The 20,267-nt window shown below is 37.3% G+C and overlaps 1 protein-coding gene across 2 annotated transcripts in view; it reads right to left on the bottom strand.

The window, feature by feature from the left end:
- Positions 1-20,267, bottom strand: part of Tmem196 (transmembrane protein 196) — a 48,439-nt gene that overhangs the window by 8,171 nt on the left and 20,001 nt on the right. For both annotated transcript variants that reach the window (XM_013024016.1, XM_013024017.1), the window contains exon 2: positions 527-583. In XM_013024016.1, coding sequence (XP_012879470.1) covers positions 527-583 — 57 coding nt within the window. The remainder of the gene's footprint in view (positions 1-526; positions 584-20,267) is intronic.

Here is a 20,267-nt window from a genome sequence, read left to right as displayed (position 1 = left end):
CATCTGAACGCAGTTATGTGTGTACTCACAATAATAAAATTAAGCAAAATAAATCTCCAAGAATTAAATATATAACCATAGCAACTCTGCAATCTTGGTGCTTTGCAAAATTAGCTTCAGTCAAAGAAAGCCAGTAATCCTTAAGGCCAGTTTTATATTTAACCCAGCTAAGTTTCCCATTGACTCAGACTTTACCTTCAGTTCACTGAAGAGTTCAGGTGATTGCCTGGGAGGGTTTTAGTAGAAAATCAGGGAGACTTTCATCCACAGCAGAAATTCAAGTTAGCATTTTCATGTATTTAAAGAGCATCTCAAAGGGATTTTTTATGTTTTGTCATAGACTTTAATACTAGTTCTATTTGAAACAAAAAACCCAGGATATTCCAGTCTCTCTTTTATTCTAAATTAGTAACTTTCTGTGCAAGAGTAGTTGGTAGTCGTCAAGTTTGCTTTTGAACTCTTATATTTCAAACACTTCAATGCACAATACAAAAATGGCAAAAACTTACAAGAAGGAAAAACTTACGACAAGTCCTGATTTTTTTTTGGCGCACAATATTCCACAGACACCACAAAGAAGAAACTGCAAAGGAAAAAAGAAGACAATTTTTTTTATTTAAAGATAAGAGAACGCTTAGAACCTGGCCTACTATAATTCATTCATGACACTTGCTCCAGGGAAGCCCAAATGTTTTTACATTACCATCAAAACTGGGAAAGGAAAATACCTCATTCTAAAAGTGTAAGAGCTGAAAGTGTACACATACTTTATGAAAAAAAATGTTTGCAATGTCACTAAATGTAATTGTGGGATTTAACCAAACCTTAAATCAGTTTTGCCTAATTTAACATTAGGCAAAATTATGACATGAAGGACATTAGAACTTTGTCCATTCTAGTTTTCTTTCACTTCCTTCTTCTCCCATCCTGCTAAAGCTAAATAATCTAGCACCGATAAACACATAGGACATTAAATATGAGATGTTTCTACAGGTACATCATTCGTATCTCTCAAATGGAAATGGCAACTTCACTCTACCAGAAAGGACTCTAGCGGATATATGTCAAAAAATCCAAAGAGAGGAACTTATTAATGTCACAGGGTTTCATGTAAGCCAGAAAATTCATGACTTAACTGCTTTACGAAAGCAGTTACATCACATTATCTACCAATGATATAGACATTTTGATTATCATAAAATAGCTAGTTAAATTTGCATAGAAACGTATAAGGCCACTTGACTCTAAATTTGCACATATAACTGGCTTGGCCTAATTGTATAAATAATATATATATATATATATATATATATGAAAACTCACTTCCATTTGACTTTAAAAAGTTTGCAATTTCAAATAGGAACTAATAATATAACTGGCTTCAACTAAGTGTTTCAGGACTAGATATATTTTTAAATATATCAAAATATTTTATAGTTTATCTGAAATAATTTGCATATGAGAAGCAACAATAAAATTTGCTGAAAAATAATGAGTAAAAAAAACTTGGGCAACATAATTTTCCTTATAGAACAGCAAGATGAAAACTGGAAGAAAATGAGGGAAAGGTGACACTGTTAAAAAAGAAATATACTCAATACCTGACTGATGTAAACTGTAACCTCTCTGTAAACCATCTTTACAATAAAAATGAAAAAGCAAAACAAAAAAATGCAATAAAAGAGAGCAAGATGATTGTAGGCTAGGCAATGGTACAAAAAGACAAGGCACACAAGGAGGTATGGGAATTTGAAACATAATATGGATGACCTGCAAAATTAGTGAGGAAAGAATCAAGATCATTTATTCAGTCAATGAAATTGCTATATCTGTTCACCTTCTCTAACACATAAAGGTCACAGGAAAGACAACAGTTTATGAAAGTACATGTGCCACAATAGTTTGGGTAGTATAAAATCATGAAAAGATAGAAACCCACAGCCTTATGAAACTTGAAAACTTGCAAATACTTAAAATGTCCTATGAAGCCATTTCTGAGTGACTGTTTTCTCAGACCCTCTGTTACAGAAGTATAAACATTTTTTTCTTTTTTCTGTTGGTCATGGGGCTTGAATTCTGGGCCTGGGCGCTGTCTCTGAGCTCCTCAGCTCAAGGTGAGTGCTCTACCACTTGAGCCACAGCACCACTTCTGGGTTTCTGGTAGCTTATTGGAGATAAGAGTCTCATGAAGTTTCCTGCCCAGGCTGGCTTTGAACCATGATCCTCAGATCTCAGCCTCCTGAGTAGCTAGGATAACAGGCATGAGCCATCGATGCTCAGCCATCTTTGACTTCTTGTAGAGTCTTTCCTATTGATTCCATCTCATAAATTTCAAAGTTATTACATATAAATATATATATATGTACTTGCTTCTAATTATGTACTTAGTGCTCCAAGATTCAGATAAAAACTGAAACATGTCCTTCTCCTTACCTTTCTGTGTCTAATCCATTATTCAACCTGAGAGTCCATTCACACAGAATTCATTCTTGAGATATTATGAATGCAGTATAGTTTTGTGTTCTTTAGACCTGTCTATAAATATCATCAATATTTATTTGCAGTAAAATTCAAAGAACTACAGGAACATAAGCAAAGATTTCCATCCCAGCCACCTGTTTGAGGGGAGACAAAAATTGCTATTTCTTATTTTATCAATTGACTTGGAAGGAGCTAAGGAATAAGATTTCAGGGCCACTTATCTATTTTGGGGAAGAGAAAGGGAATAACAAGGGCCAAAGAGTAAACCAATGCAACAGCGATTCATACAAGACAGTATGTTGGAAATGAATGTTACAACTTGGGGAGGGAAGAGTGGGAGGGTAGGGAAAGTGAAAAAAACAAGGGAGAGGGTAACAATGTTTGACAAGAAATGTGCTCATTACCTTACTTATGTAATTGTAACCCCTTTGACATCATCCTTACAATAAAATAAAATAAAAAGATTTCAGGGCTGGGGAGGAGAAGGTCCAGTAGTAAGGAAATGAAGGAGTAGTTTTCCATTTTCCTTGGCTCTGGAGGGTAAAAACTAAGAGTTACTTTTGTTAGGGTACCCACGTTCTACATTCAACATTCCTTAGAGGAAATTTGAGAAAAAGACACATGTAACAGGAAGTATACAAAATAATGGATTTCTTAGTAAAATTTAAGAAATCTTGACTTAAATTTAGTCATTGCATACATAGAATTTAAAATTTTATTAAGAGTCTGAGTTAGTATGCTTCTAATATTATAATGAAATGCTTTTCAAAAGGAACTTTTAGTTCAAGCAGTGTACATTATATCTCCAAATCTAACCAGGAGTGTTCAGTGGACATCTGGTCACGTATAGCTGTTATCTTTGCCATTGTCATAGTTAATTTTTGATGTATTAAACCAATTTGAAAACAAATCATTGTATTATAGTCCAACAGTAAATGTCCTTATCTTAAAAGGGAATTTATAATATTTCAAAGTACCTTTTGTTGTTGTTCACCATAACTTTATCTAGAGTGCATAGAATTTATACTCATCATGAAATCATTTACCAAGTAAAATACAAATTTGCAGCCAGACACTATTGACTGACACTTGTAACTTGTTACTCAGGAAACTGAGGTCTGAGGATCCCAATTCAAAGACAGCTAGGGAAAAAATCTCTGTGAATGTTTTAATCTCCATGTAACCAGCAAAAAGCAAGAAGTGGAGGTGTAGGTCTAGTAATAAGAGTACCAGCCTTCAGAAATAAAGCCAAATGACATCGGTGCGGGGGGGGGGGGGGGGGGGAAGGGTTGAAAGGAGAAGGATTGGGATTGGGGGGGGGGGGGGAGGCTGGGAAGGGATGTGAAGGGTAAACAAAAGGAGGAGGCTGCAATGCTTGGTAAGAAATGTACGCATTATCCTGCCCATGTAATTGTAACCCCTCTGTACAGTATGTTCACAAATAAAATTAAAAAAAAGAAAAAGTTGAAGAAAAGTACTCTTGAAATGAGCATGTATATTTTACAAACGTGTATATTTATTAAAAATTCACAATAGTTCATGTTCCTGAAAAAAAAAGAAATAAAGCCAAATGAAAACATGCTCTGAATTCCAGTCCAAGTACCAATGCAACAACAACAACAAATAGTTAAAAGGAACTGTAGCCACTGTAGCTGCTGGTTCTGTATGTGTGTGTGTGTGTGTGTGTGTGTACACATACCATGAATTAAGGACACAATCTCACATGAGAAATAGAATTCTATTTCTCAGAAAATGATCTGTTTAAATCCAATGAAGTTTATATGCTTCACTTTTATTCTGAAGCATTGCCAGTATAGCCAGTACAACTATAAGAAATGAATTACTATACAATAAAATAAATTACATTAGTCCTCCAAATGAAATTGTATTGGACTCTAATCTAGACTAGAATAAATAGATAACTAAGATTTGATTTGTGGGATAAAATGGAGTTTTTATGGAAACAGTGTTCTCTGTTTCAGCATATTTCTTTTGTGAAGTTTTCTGCTGTATTGTCACCAAGTACTTATACAAAGGAGATTTCCGTTTTTTTTGTGTTCAGAGATGCAAAAATATAATTTCCACATGAACAAGACAAAACTGATAAATTGCAGAATGCCATCTTTTCGAGAACTTAAGAAACTAAATTCCATGAATATAGTACCTCAATTTAGGGATGGTCAAGTTCCTCCAAGGGAAATATGGAAGGGAGGAAGAAAATTGTGTCACCTGTCCCAAAGTGTGGCAGGAAAAACATTGTAGTCATGCTGCTATGTGTGTAAGTGTAGGTGTGTTATATGCTTGTATATGCACTGTGTGTGTTAGATATGTATGTACTGTGTGTGTTTGGAGAGATGTGCAGAATGCTGCTCTATCCTGAAAACCTTTCTTTTACAAAACAATAACATTAAGCCCCTGGCAAAGAAACAGCAAAACCTTCTATTTTAGAATGTAAGAAAACACACAATTTGGAAATAACAGAGGCTGAACTTTAAGCTATATTGTTCATCCAAGTAAGACTTCAAGAAAGACATCCATATATGGTCAACAGCATGCAGGTTGACAGAATTATATCCTTCACAGAGATCTGTTTCAAATCATCCAACCATGTGAATATGACTTCATAAGGCAAAAAGGCAAATGTGATTAAGTTAAGAGTATTGAGATGGAAGCCCATTGTGGAAATATTAAGTTTTTGTTGCTGATGGTCATGGGGCTTGAACTCCGGGCTTGGGTGCTGTCCCTGTGCTCTTCAGCTCAAGGTGAGCGTTCTACGGCTTGAGTCACAGTACGACTTCCGGTTTTCTAGTGGTTTATTGGAGATAAGAGTCTCATGGACTTTCTTGCCTGGGCTGGCTTTGAACTATGATCCTCAGATCTCAGCCTCCTGAGTAACTAGGATTACAGGCGTGAACCACTGGTGCCTGGCTATGAAATACTATATTTTAAAGGTAATTATATAAGTCTTTTAAGACAAAAGCAAGGAGAAAAGCATATAATGTTAGAAACATGAAGTTTATTATAGAGAACCAGCAGATAACGAAGTGTCCAATGAACAAACAAACAAGCAAGCCTATATTGATTAAGGTTTGTTGAAAGGCCAAAGAATTGAGAACATCCAATGACCAAAGTTCAAACAATTTGAGCAGCAAAATAAGAAGTATTGGTTTAATACCCAGTTGTACAATAAATATCCATAACATCTGACATATTAGATGATTATAACTCAATAAATGAGGAGACAAGACAAATATTCTATGCAGAAAATTCTAAATAATTCATGTAGATATTTGGTTTTCAAGAAGGCAAAGCATAGCTCCTTTCCTCATTATATGTGACTGATACATAATGATTTCCTTCCAAAAAGTATCCTATGGAAAGGGAGAAGAAGTAACCTCAGGATGTAGAGATCAAAGAAATACTAGCCCAGTCAGGTGAGCAAGTGATAAGTCATGTTGATCATCAGAACCCTTGATATAAGGTATGATCAGAATGGTAAGCATGTCCATTGTCATCATTTGTGCTCAACATCAGAATGAACAACTGATAATCAGAAGAAATGAAAGACACTAAAATTGGAAATTTGGAGGCAAGATATCATCATTTAAGAATAAAATGATTGATCCATAACAGTTCCAAGAGAAACAACTTTAAAGTTTACTATCAGAAGTATTGCTGTGGCTCAAGTGGTAGAGTGCTCGCCTTGAGCTGAAGAGCTGAGGGACAGACAGTATCCAGGCCCAGAGTTCAAGCCTCAGGACCAACAAAAAAGGAAGTAAAATTTACTATAACTATAATTAATGAAGTTGATTTAGGAACGTGGCAAGACAAAATATCTGGACATTAATCATATTGGTGCATACACACAACATGGGAAAAATATAATTGGAGAAACACAATTTTTAATATAAAATAATGCCCTAAAATACATTGTATAATCCAGAGGTTAGCCACAGAAGAACACTATAAATATGAACAAGGAACATAATGGATTTATACAAGTGAAAATAAACATGACTGTTATAGTATGGTGTTTTTTAAAATGGGAATCATTCCTTCTAATTTCTTATCTTCAGTGATGGGTCACACTAGAAAGCATTTTATAAAAAAATATGTATTTATTATTGGATTGTATGAGTTATATAATAGGCATAACTCCTTTTTACATCTCCGTACATTAGCACTGTTTCTCATCCTTCTCAAAGAGAGCGTCATCTATAAAACAAAGAGTCATCACTAGATAAAGGAGCTGATTGTAACTTGGTCTAGGATTTCTAGTCTTCAGAAATGTGAGCAATACATTTCTGTTGTTTATAAATTATTCAGTGAAATATATTTTGCCATAATTCCCAACAGAGTATGACAATGGATAGAATAGTTTAAAATGCAAAGTATGCTAATAGCTTTAATTTTATTTGTTAAAATGATTACATTGAACACTAAAATTTTATACTTTTAAAAATTAGAAAAATGACTAAAATTTGCATTAAAAGTAAATATCTTGCATAGGTAGAGTCTAGTAGAATGAGCTATAGAGTTGTTCAATGTTAATCACAGATACTAAAACATATGTTAAAACATTATTAATGAAAATAGAATGGAATTTACATATGCATAGGAAAACTGAACAAAGGAATAGGATTATCATGTACATAAAATCCACCATATAATAAAATCGCATCTCTTAGCAGTTTTGAAAAGATTTCATAAATCGTGTTTGTGCACTTGTATGTCCATTTGGAATAAACAAAATTAGATCTACAATTTGCAAAACATTAGCATGATAGCCTATAGTCCATAGGTTTAATTTGCAAATAAAATAAGATTAGTAGTAGAAATAGAATTTATTACTTTGAAGTGATAAAGATCTTTGGAGTAATGATCCACAAAGAAGACTTGGTTTATTAAAGTACTGTGAGCTAAGAAAGAAAAACTCAAAAAATATGAAAAACTTCTTACATTGCAAATATACCTCTCCCCAACACACATCCAACTTCATACTGGGAAATAATTTGCAGCTAAAGACAGTGGATGAATATTCCTAATGTAAAATGAACTCTGAAAAATCAATAAGGGACTAATGATCTAATCAAATCATCCAAATTTATGAGCAGATGATTGTTGAAATGCAAGTGACTTTCAAATGTAAATAAGTTTAACTTCACCTACAATGACACAAATTCAATTTCAAACTACCTCAGAGAAGTTCTGCAAATTATCTGATTGGCAGAAGTCTTAAAGTTTAATAATAAGTTTGATGATCTTGGCAAAGGTCTAGATAATCAGATATTTGTGTGCTGCCATTGACAGAAATTTGGCAGCAACTCTCAAAATATCATGTGTATAAAACATAGTTATACATAAGTGTGCATTAATCTTTGCCCTAGAAATTTATCTGAGAATTTATCTTACTAGTGTAGGTACCTACACACGAGCAGAGTTATCTCTGGGTCAAATTATTTATATTAGAATTGTTAGTAAATCCACAAGACGGACAATCCTAAATGCTAATCAGCAGAGAATTAGTTATATTTACTGGAGTTCCTTGCATCTATTAAAAATATGAGAATGACCAGGTACTGGTGGCTCATGCTTGTAATCTAGCTACTCAGAAGGCAGAGATCTGAGGAGTATGGTTCAAAGCCAGCACAGGCAGGAAACTCCAAAGAATGACTTTTGAGGACAATTTCCACCAGAATGATATGGGGATACTCGCTACAAATTCAGGCTCATAGACCTCTGTTGAATCAAGTTTGGGTGGGTGAAGCCGAGGAATCTGTACTTGGATCCATCCCAATGTAACTATTATGCTGTGAGAGCATTGCTTGGAGTAAGAGCACTGATTTAATTATCTGCTTTCCCTTTAGATGAAGGCAGCCCTGCCAAACTGGTCAGACATGAGACCTGATGAAAGAGGAGAAATCCTGGAGGGTGACTGGAAGGGAGCAATGATGGATGCCTAGCATTTGATCTCAGAGACTCTAGGCTTGTAGAAAGAACCAACATTCTTTCCGGAAGAAGAAGAACAACAACAAAAACCCCAAAACGCATACTCTTTACAAAGAGCATTCATCTTTCTATTTCCACGTGTTAAGCTATTTTACAAAATACTCAAGCAGAAGTCAAGTGTCTCCTTCACATTTATGTCTCCATCAGTCATGGGAGAATAGAATTAAAATTGCTTTCTCTAGACCTGATTTTAGACATTTTATTCCATTACATGACAATTTCTTTTTGCCGATTTCTTTCATAAAAGTACTGGGTGTAGAAGAGAACTTTTGAACGTCCCTTTGGGCTTAACTTGTATCTCTGTTTCTTAATTATGTTGAACTATTGGGGATCTGAAGCAGGAGACTGACAATATTCCAAACACAGACTTGAAGATTGAAGGAATTCCTTCTTCAAGGGACATAAGGGAATGGACATTTTCCTACCTGATTATTTCTATACTTCCTATTAAGGAGTGTGGAGTAGTTGACTAGAGAACTCTGAAACAAACACAGGAAATAATTTTACATCTGCATGTGCTTTTTTCTCTTTCTCTGGCAATCTTATCATGCATATTTTAGATCAGCATAATTTTCTTTTTGTATACATTTCTCCTAGAGTTTATCCACATACATAATTGGTGCATGAAAACTAAGAGATTGGAAAGTAAACCAGATGAAGTATTTCCAAATTCCACAGAAAACCAATGAGTTGCCGAATGTAATTTTTAATTTCACCTGAGGTTTCTGGGAGGGGAAGTGTTGTAATTCTCCATATATCTACCCAGTTAACTTTAAATTAGTTACACAGAACAGCAAATATGTGTGGCCTCTTTCTATTTGATGATCAGAGTTCTAACAGCTTCATGAGGTCAAAAGGGAGACTTGACATTCCAATTCGAAGAGGAACATTACAGAATTATAAAATTGAAAACTAACCATAAGTTTCTCTAAGATTATAAATTCCTCATTGTCTCCAAGAGTCTAAAATAAGATCTTACAGGAACATGAACCTGGCTGTAAAAACACGATTCTGGGAAATGATTCTGGAGAGTCAGGTTTTTAAGAACTAGATTCTGGAAGGAAGCATTATAATTGAAGTACAAGAACATTGCAGATGATTTATGAACTATGGACCCAGGGAAGAGGCTGCATTTCTGGCTTGTTTAAGAATAGCTCTGAATGGTGGTTTCTGAGCCTCATTGATTTGTGTTATTAATGTGGTAGCTTTCAGCTTCCTCTGCATGAAGAACATCATAAAATCATTTGGAACCTTTCTTCTGACCTTTCACTGGCTAATTTCTTCATAACTCCACAATTTTATCACATCATCCAAGTTGCATAGAGGACTTGACACTTGTAATGTTATGTAAGATGTTATTACAATGAATAAGCAATAACTTGTACTCTCAACAGAGCCAGATAATAGGTACTGGCTCATAAAATAACCAAAAGATTAAGCTTGACAGGTTTTCTATTTCCTGGAGTTGAGGTGTGCCTTTACTGAAAAGCCCACAAAGGTTACAGGAAGAAATAATAATGTGGCAAACAAAAAGAAGTGAGGTTGGAAAAAGACTTGGCTTATGGGTTTTGGAGAAATTATGAACCACATCACTGTTTATCAGTATACTTCAGCATAATCTTCCTTTGTCTCAGAGGAAGAGAGGCTGCAGAATGGCTCAGCAGAGAGGGGCTTTTATGCTCATGGCCCAGTCCTTCATTTTGACTCCTGTTGAAGGACCCAAGAAGGAAAAGTACTTCTTGAGTATTCTGTTGGAGGAAATTTTCTAATGTCCATAGTTACTTCAAAAGTGTGAAACACTTACTATGTAGACTCTCTCATTCAATGTTTCTAGAGTTGAAAAACTCCTATTTTAAGATTTCTGTTTTGTGGGTAGAGAAATTATGATGCCAATAGTTTCACACAGCAGGTCAGGACAGGACATGCTTTTAATAATGGGGGCTTAGGGTTCCTATCATCACTCATTGTGCCTTTTATTATGAAATAAATAACTTGTCTAAATATTCTCTTTAATACATACATAGTAAAATGTTCTCAGTTAAAGGTTTTAAGCTTATCACATTAACACAAACTTCTTCCTCCAATTTTTTTTTGGAGGGCAGATTATACTGGGGTTTGAACTTACTAGCCACGTGCTCTACCATTTAAAGCATGGCTCCAGACTCATGTTGTTTTAGGATAGGATAGTGTGTCATGTTTTTACCTGGGTCCAGCCTCAGACTGAAATCCTCCTACTTATGCCTCCTAAGTAGTTGGAACCAAAGGCATGACCACTCTGTCTAGATGAAGAAGCTTTTATTTTTCTTCATGGACACTATCACACTCAGAGTTCCTTTGGTGCTCTTGCTCAGTTGCAGTAAAACTTAAAGTAAGTCCCTTTCCATTTATCCCACTTTGTTTCTGCTATTTTCAAAAAGGTCATGACTAAAATACAAGGGGACACAAAGGAAAATTAACAAATAGCTCATGGAATATTCAGGCCTTGTTCCACCCTACATCCTGCCAAGGGCCCTGTACTGAGAGTCCTGAGAGGATATCAAACTTTAGGAGTTGAAGAGCCAGAGACCACTTCCATTGTCGTCTGCTATCAATTGGTACCATTCTGTTTTATTCTGGGTTTATTTTGTATCAAAAGGAAGATTTTTTTACACTTCATTCTGATTTCTACTGAGGTGTTTTAAAACTAAATAACTCAGGGGACCTGCATTTTATTGACTTTAAAGTGATGAGGTCATAAAAATACCTGCACTTGAGATTATATGATTACTGGCAGATAAGCTATTCACAAAAGATAAGCTGTTCACAAGGTACCTATTTATGTGCCACGCAGACTCCAGTGGAGTCTGCTTAGCATGGGAAACCATCTATCAGACCTAAGATAGGGGTTTCAGAGACCTATCTCTGAGTTTTGGGACTTCACCGAAGTCTACCTCAGAGAATGGGGCTTTACAGAGACCTATCTCCAAGTTTTGGGACTTCACCGAAGTCTACCTCGGAGAATAGGGCTTCTAAGAGGCCTACTCCTGGAAAAAGGCTGGCAAGCCCCTGGGAAAGATATGTTTCTGCCTTTCTTTTCCTCACTGTATAAAAGTGCCTATTAATCTTTTACTGTTTCTGCTGTTCATTGTACTTACTCATTGTCAACGTTCCCTTATTCAAAGCTCTTTCTTAAGAGTGTTGACGACTCCAAAATCTGATGAGTGTCTTAAAAATATGACTAACTCACCAGAGTTAAGTGCTACCCTGGAAGCCCCTCTTATGGAGGCTAGTAGACAAGTCATAAGCAAATATAAAAGTATTGGGGGTTTCACGATGTCACTTCAGCAGAAGGAATTGTTTGTAAGAGATTTACAAAAAGCTGTAGGCGCGGCTAGAACAGAAAGAATGTATGGCAATTGCTGAGATAACTACTTAGGAGAAAGAACTTCCTACTACTCTCTTTCATTTACTAAGAGACTTGCTAGATCTAAGTCTCCTTGGTGTTTACTATTAAAGAAGGAACAGAAAAGATCTTATGGGACAGTTAAGGCCTCTATAGAAATAAGGTAATGGTTAGTTGGTGACAAACATCAAAACCTATTATATTTCTTAGAGATAAGCCAGAAACAAGTGCCTATCAGGCGACCAGCTGGTGACCGCCCAAGAATGAAGCCCTGCAGCAAGATTATGTAACCTTTTGCCCTTTCTTATGGAGATTTTTGCTATAAAAGTTTGTTATCCTCTGCATTAAATTGCACTCAGCATCCACTCCTCTTGTGTGTGAGTTGTCTGTTTGCCATCTCCCCACCTATTCCAGTTCCTCCCCTAGGTGTCCTCCGTCGTCCCGACAGAACCCGGTCCGCAGCATTTATGCTACAGGATGGGCTGTATTTACAACTTGAATCTATTCTAGGGCCTATTTAGGAGACTGGGGGTACCATAAAATGTGGGCTATTATTTCTGGATCTCAGTGCTAAATCCAACCAGCCATGGAGCTGAGTTACATGTAGGAAGTTTTCACTCCATTAACAGAGAGTAACCTGGGCTTCCTGATAACATTAAAAAGATTCTTTGCTGGGCACTGGTGGCTCGAGCCTAAATCCTAGCTACTCAGGAGGCTGAGATCTGAGGATCATGGTTCAAAGCCAGCCCAGGCAGGAAAGTCCGTGAGACTCTTACCTCCAATAAAAACCCACTAGAAAACCAGAAGTGGTGCTGTGGCTCAAGCGGTAGAGCGTTCGCCTTGAACTGAAGAGAATAAGCACAGCGCCCAAGCCCAGAGTTCAAGCCCCACGACCGACCAAAAAAAAAAAAAAAAAGATTCTTTGACTGTAAATCCTGAGGGAGATGGTGACAAGCCACCTATGAGAAGTTGGAATAACTCTGACAGGCTACTGAAGTAGAATCCTGTGAAATATGCTGACATTGTGGTTCATAGCAACTTGCCATTTGGCTAATGCTCCGATTTCAAAGAATTGGGGTTCAGTGCTACACATAGGGCATTATGCAATCTATCTCTGATTACACACAAGACACTTTTAGAGTCCTTCAGTGTCCTGGGTACAGATGTACTGGTTACTTGAGACAATTTGCTATAGAAGAGTCAGGTAATAGTCTAAGTTTGGTGACATTAACTGAAGAAATAGCCACACTAGTTACAAAAAATACCTTTTGCTACTTAAAATTAATAGCAGGCAACTCTTTATAGTTTATATTGTACGAAGTTATAATTAGTGTCAACATACAGATTTTTGTATTTTAGTCCATTTCCCACAAACATTGATTGATTCACGTTCTTTATAGCACTGTGTGAGTTCAGAGAGCTAAAAGTAGGCTTAATTGCTTTGCCTAGAGCCGCAGGAAGAAGGCACAATGACTGCCTGATCTAGACTTACAACCCAGAGAATGTCTTCCCTTGATTCTGCACTGCTCTTTTTCAAACCAGAAACATCACAAAGCATAGTTATAATGGTGGGCAAAGTTTCTTGTAGAATTTCTTGTTGTTCTTTACAGGTTCAGCTTAATATATGTTACTCTAATTGTAATGATATCAGATTAATTCTTAGGTTTAGGGAAAGTATTTCAGTAAAATAGTAGTGGTAGTGGTAGTAGTAGTAGTAGTGTTATGCCAAGGTCGCAGGACCCCCACCAAGAAGACCACCGAGAGTCAGACTCTACAGCTGTCTTATTTAAATGGGCTGCAGCTTGGGCCTCATCCTACACTCCAACACAGTGGAGCCCAGGAGGAGGGCCCCAAGCTAAGGATTTGCAGGTTTTATAAAGGCACACAACCAGGTGGTTTAGCACCACGTGTTGCTCTGCTCTTAAACAAGCAACAAATGGTCACTGCCTCAAGTACTTTAACCCTTCAGTAGTAGTAATATACCTTTACTGAGTGCTTGCCAGGTTCTGAGTTACACTTTATGTACACGTCACCTAAATTCTTCCCTATAATTCAGCTGAGGATTGTAATCTACTGATAATTTTCTGTTCATATCTTAGAGCAGGTAAGTGGCAGAGCTGGTATCTGAACAACAGTACTTTTTATAAATTACCATGTGCTAATAGTAATACAAGTTTCATTGTCATAATCCCATGGAGGGATATAGTGTTCTTTGACAAATGAGCAGCACTCATTATAACTCTCAAGGCTGAATAATGTAGTACTTCCAGATAATTATTTTACTTTAACTCTCTCTGTGCTCATTTTTGTCATGCTGCCTGCATAACTTTTTTTTATTAAAGGAAACTTTAGGGTAGAGATAAAAATAAAGTTATAGATCTCATCTTTTGACAGGATAATATTTTGGAACTGTTGGTATAAAAATCAAAGACCTTGCTGGGTGCTGGTGGCTCATGCCTGTAATCCTAGCTACGCAGGAGGCTGAGATATGAGGATTATGGTTCAAAGCCAGCCCAGGCAGGAAAGTCTGTGAGACTCTCTTTTCCAATAAACCACTCAGAAAATCGTAGATGGCACTGTGGCTCAAGTGGTAGAGTGCTTGCCTTGAGCTGAAGAGCTGAGGGACAGCTCCCAGGCCCAGAGTTCAAGCTCCACCACCAGCAAAAAACAATCAAAGACCTTTTCCATTTTATGAAGATCAGGTCTTTGGTGGCAATGATACAATAGGAAAGGGCAGAATATGCTTAGGTGCAAAGTGTGGAAATGATGTTTTTTCTCCTGAAGCTTACTAGGGTCTAGTCTCCAAAAAAAGAATTTGTCTACCACTTGGGGGCAATAGTGACCAATTAATCTGCAGGACTGGTTTCTGAATTCACAAATACTTGTCTTTACTTCTAGCTGGAATGAATGGCTTTTTAAAACCTCATTTTCAATTAACCTTTTATGTAATACATTTATTACCTCAGGATTTCAATAGTACCATTATCATTATATTATTATTATTAATTATTATTTTGGAGATCACTTAGCAATGTGCTCCTCCTTGTCCTTGAACTTCTCTTTGGGGATAGGAGTGTGGAGGTGGGGGAGGGAAGGGGAGGGAAGGGATAGTGGGACAAAAACAAGGAAGGGACAAGGATCGACAAGTAATGTAGTCGTTGCCTTACTCGTGTACTGGTAACCCCTCCGTACAACACCTTAACAATAAAACAAAATTTAAACAATGTAAATAATACAACACAAAGTGACCTTCATTCAAACTTATACATTTACAGATGTTTATTGCAATATCTGGTCAACTGAAAGAAAGTAATAACATATTTTGGAAAGAATGAAGTCTTCTGAAACTAGAATTAGAAGGACATTTATAATAATTAAACATTAAACTGTTATTCTGAATTTGCACTAATCAAGGAGGGTTAAGTCTATTATATCAATTCACACGATCAGTCTAGTTTACAGAGGCACCAGGTTTAGAAAAGCTTAAAGGATTTTTTTTTTTTACTAAACTGTACTTGGACAATGCACTTAACTAAGGGAGAATTAAAACCTAGAACTTTCTAACAGCATGCTACTTCTTCATTTTCATCTGCTGCCTCTAGCTTGATGGCATCACCCTGCCCAAGAGAATGGCGGATTAAGAAACAGTTTTAATTCTCGTTTGAAAAGAGATAGGAACACACTCAAGAAGAAGAAATGAGTTTATAAAGAATATAGTTGATTTTCCTTTGGAAAGTTGGTATTCGACTACAGTGAGCTAAGGAAGATGTAAGTGTAGATTCCATTTAGGATTTATTATAAATAATATTTATATTAAATAATTACATGGAACTATCTAAAAGCAGAAGACTGGATTCATGAATTGCTAAAATTTAATCCTGACAACTGTTTTCTTGGAACCCCTTAGGCTGTAATAAGGTCCTTGTAAGATTAGCTTCAGATGTGGAACAAAACAGCAGCTAATGTTTTCCAGTGATCTCTTCTCCATAAATACACCGAGTCATCTCACAACATTCATAACAGCTAAGAAAAGTAGGGGAGAAACCAAATCACTTGGTTTTTGCACCCTAAGGAAAGATTCATTGAAGAGGAAGACAGGAGAGAGTTGCCTGTCTCACCCCTCTCCTAACTCCAAACAACCTGGGGAGAGCCATTTTTCACCTGGTGGAGAAAGGAGGAGTTAAGTGCAGGCACTAGAATTGAAAGTCCATACCAAAGCTCACGATAGGAAAACCAAATGTTGGGCGGAACATCTAAACTCTGCCCTTGTGCCAGTACCACCAACTGAGTCACTCAGCCTGCCTTGGCTAGGCAGCTATGTGACAACCTATACCATATCTTCCCCACCTCTGGCAGCAGGAAGAGGAGAGTAGCCCCCTATCTGCTGGGTAACTGGGCATCAAAGCTCACACAGAACTTGGCCATCGAGTTCCATGTCAGGACCCCTGTGGTAAGACCTAGCTCAGGAAGAAACCAAACAGTCCTATATGAGGTCAGTAGTAACACACAGAGACTCTAAAGTACTCTGGAGCCACAGTCATCTGCTCTGGTGGGATGGACTGGTGTTTTGGCTGACACCAAGGGCTACTGCAGTGTGAGCCTGAGAATACTCCTGAGCCTGTACATACCCCATAGTCACAAGACTCAGATGCGACTTAGCTTAGTGTCATCTTGGTGTATTTAGGGACAACATGAGAAGATGGATGAGTCCATTCACAGATACACCAGCTTTACTTTGGCGTCCCTGTGTGTGTGTGTGTGTGTGTGTGTGTGTGCTCTGATCCTGGCTTGAATTCAAGGTCTGGGCACTGTCCCTTACTTTTGTTTTTCTTAAATCTAGCACTATAACACTTGAGCCACAGCTCGATTTCTGGATTTTTGGTGGTTAGAGATAAAAGTCTCATGGATTTTCCTGTCCAGGCTGGCTTTGAACCATGATCCTCAGATCTCTGTCTTCTGAGTAGCTAGAATTGTAAGCATGAGCCACTGGCACCTGATTTGGCTTGATTTTAATAGTCTTGGGGGACACAGGGACAAGATCCTCTTAGAAAGAAGCCAATAGCAGTGTAGGTTTTAACCTACCCTAGTGCTTTGCTAGTTCTTTTGGCCTCTGAGCTCTGACACAATAGTGAAGCATTGGTGGGAGTAGGTATCACACTGGAGGCCAGTCTTGTCCCTCTATGGTAATTCTTCCAAGAACCAGGGAAATTCCTTCAGTACTCACCACATGCAGGTGGCTGTGGATGAGGCATGTACCCCTAGCTCCAGGTACAGGATTGTGTGACAACCTCATGCTAAACAGGACAAGAGCTGTGCATTTAGAACTATTCTGGGATTGTTTCACATTCTAGTGCCAACATAGCTGCCCATACACCAAGAATGGACTTGTACTAAACCTGAACATAGGACACAATCTCCTGCTGAAACTGTGGGAGTGACCACAGGCTCAACATGAAATAAGCAGGAGCTCATAGCTTCTGAGACAACAGAATGAGTGACAGCATATGATAAAGACTACAGTATCCACCTCCTTCTTCAATGTCCAGAAAGTGTTGCGCACCCACAGGAATCTAGGACCAAAAACTTTGTAGGGGGACTATGAACTCAAATACAAGGCAAAATAAGGTGCCTAAAATAAAATGTACACTCACCAGCATGGCAAAAATGGTTGCTTAAAGAAAAATGCAATGACCTTCAATGGAACTTAGGGAAACGAGTCAGTATGCTGACAGAGAAATATAACAGTTATCTATTTTAAAAAAATGAAATGTAATCTTGTGAGCTGAAAAATATACTGAGTGAACTTAAATTAAAACATAATAGGAGGCATCAATAGCAGAATAGATCAAACCGATGGAAAAATGTGAGCTTGATGACCGGTTGTTTGAAAATATGGAAGAGTGAAGAAGAAAGGTGGGAATAAAGATAGCTTTGAACCAGCTTTATAAAGAGGATTTATTGGGAACTAAGAGGAACTTGATAATGCTAAAGGAAGAGACAGCCAGTCAAAAAGCATGGGCCAGTGGTTCAAGGGGCAGAGCAGTTGCTTATCAGGTAGGGAGTTCTACCCCAGTACCATCAGGCAAAAAAAGAATCCCTCCCATAAATTTATGGAGTGAATGATAATCGTCTCCACCTAGTCTCCTCCCAAGGTAACTTATAATCAATCTCTTAACCTACTTTGGAACTACAATAATAGAAAACAAAACAAAGTAGAACAAAAATTACAATAAGCACTGGTCAGAAGTTTCTCAAGGATGCAAGAAATCAAAACAAATATCATATAAACATTTGCCAATTAACCTGAGAGCAGAGTTCTTAAAGGAACCCCAAACAGGCTGGGGAAAGTGACACAAAATTTTCCAAACTACTTGGGTATTCTAAGGCAGGAGGATCATGAGTTTGAGGCCAGTGTGAGCTAAAAAAATAAAAATAAAAATAATTTCCTTAGGCTTTGCATGTAGCTCAGCAGGACAGTACTCGCTTATCCTAAGCAAGGCTGGAGGTTCAATCTTCATTACCACACAAAACTGGAATGATAATAACTACAATCCCAGCACTCAGGAAGCTGAGGCAGGAGAAATGGAAGTTCAAAGGCAGCCTGAGTCACAAAGCAAGAGTTTCCCTCTCTCTCTGTCTCCCTCCCCGCCTACATATACTTACCCACAAACGCAACAACAACTGCACAACAAAACAAAACACAGCACAACAAAAATTATGAATGAAAAACTGCCCAACAAGAATGTGACACTCAGATACTCTGCAAAGTTATCATTTGGAAATGAAAGAAAGAGAAAGACAAAAACTGAGAGAATATAGTTCCAACAGACCTGATCTACAAACCATATTAAATGGTCTTCTTCAAACAGAAGGGAATAAAGGAAAACACAGGAAAGTATAAAGCTCTCTGGTATTGAAAAGAATCAAAACAAATTAGTAAATCTCGTAGCTACCACGTAATCCAGCAGCAATCTCACTCCCAGAAATTAATCAGTGCATTGAAGAAAACCAGGTGCTCTTATGTTTATCGTTCCACTATTCACAATAGCTAAGAGATGACAACAAGCTAAATGTCTTCCAGCTGATGAATGGTTGATGAAAATATGGTCTATATGGATATGGACTACTATTCAACCATAAGAAATATGAAGTACTGTCATTTGTGACAATGTGAATGGAGGCGGATATCATTATGTTAACTGAAATGAGCCAAGCACAGAAAGACAACCATCACATGCTCTCACTCCTGTGTGAAATACTTATAAAATGTTGCTTTCATGGAGGTGAGAGTGTATGGTTTACTACAGGTTGGAGAGAGTAGGTAGAAGCAGTAGATACTAGCTACAGTTAAAAAGGTGTAAGGAATTCTGGTATACTGTAGGTTGCCTATATCAATTATATGCTGTGCATTTAAGAAAGGTAGAAGAAATAACTTTTCACCAAAAAGAAGCAAAAAAAAATGGAAAGAGATAGAGATGCTTAGCCTGATTTAACCTTTATACAATGTACACATGTATCTAAACATCACATGGTAACCCATTAGTGGTAACTCAATAATCTTTACGTTTTTCTGCATAAGTTAACAATCAAGTTAATTTTATTTTATTTTATTTATTTTTTTTGGGTCCGGTCATGGGGCCTGTCTTGGGCGCTGTCCCTCAGCTTTTCAGCTCAAGGCTAGCCCTCTACCACTTGAGCCACAGCGCCACCTCTGGCTTTTTTCTTTTTGCTTATGTGGTGCTGGGGAATCGAACCCAGGGCCTCAGGCATGCAAGGCAAGCGCTCTACCACTGAGCCACCTTCCCAGCCCAACAATCAATTTTAAAAGACTATTTTCAATTTAACAAAATGACTGAATGTAAAAAGAACATACTTTGTCCTTATAAGAGCAAATTAGTATTTTCATATATATGCAGCAAGGGTAACAAGGATTAATTACAGGATATTAAATACAATATTACCAGAAATTTATTCTGAGAGCTACCTTTACTTTATGCCATTGATTGATGGCTTTCACATTTAGAAGAATTAAGGCTTCTAAAGAAGGTGGAAAGTATGCCAGCAGAAGCAAAGAGGATCTACCTCTAAAGAGAGATATGAAAAAAAAACAATCAAATTATTTCCTTCACTGGCCATTCATCTGCCACAGGGAATACTTAATTTGATTTACATGACAGTTTCCACAGGGCATCCACTTAAAATCTGACTTCTAATCTGAATGCAGTTGCCCATACAAAATGAGTATCTGTGTAGAGAAATACCATCATCTCACTTTATGTGTTTGTCAACAACAATCCTGGGCACACCCAGAGATATGTTAAATATTCTGAGGAGTTCTGATCTTTTTGCCTTCTTTCCTATAATGCCAGCACTGGAGAGGCTGAGATAGAGGCTG

The sequence above is a fragment of the Dipodomys ordii genome, unplaced genomic scaffold (genome assembly GCF_000151885.1).
Source record: "Dipodomys ordii isolate 6190 unplaced genomic scaffold, Dord_2.0 Scaffold72, whole genome shotgun sequence".
Taxonomy (NCBI): domain Eukaryota; kingdom Metazoa; phylum Chordata; class Mammalia; order Rodentia; family Heteromyidae; genus Dipodomys; species Dipodomys ordii.
The sequence above is the reverse complement of the archived record's forward strand: the minus strand, read 5'-3'. Positions and strand labels throughout refer to the sequence as shown.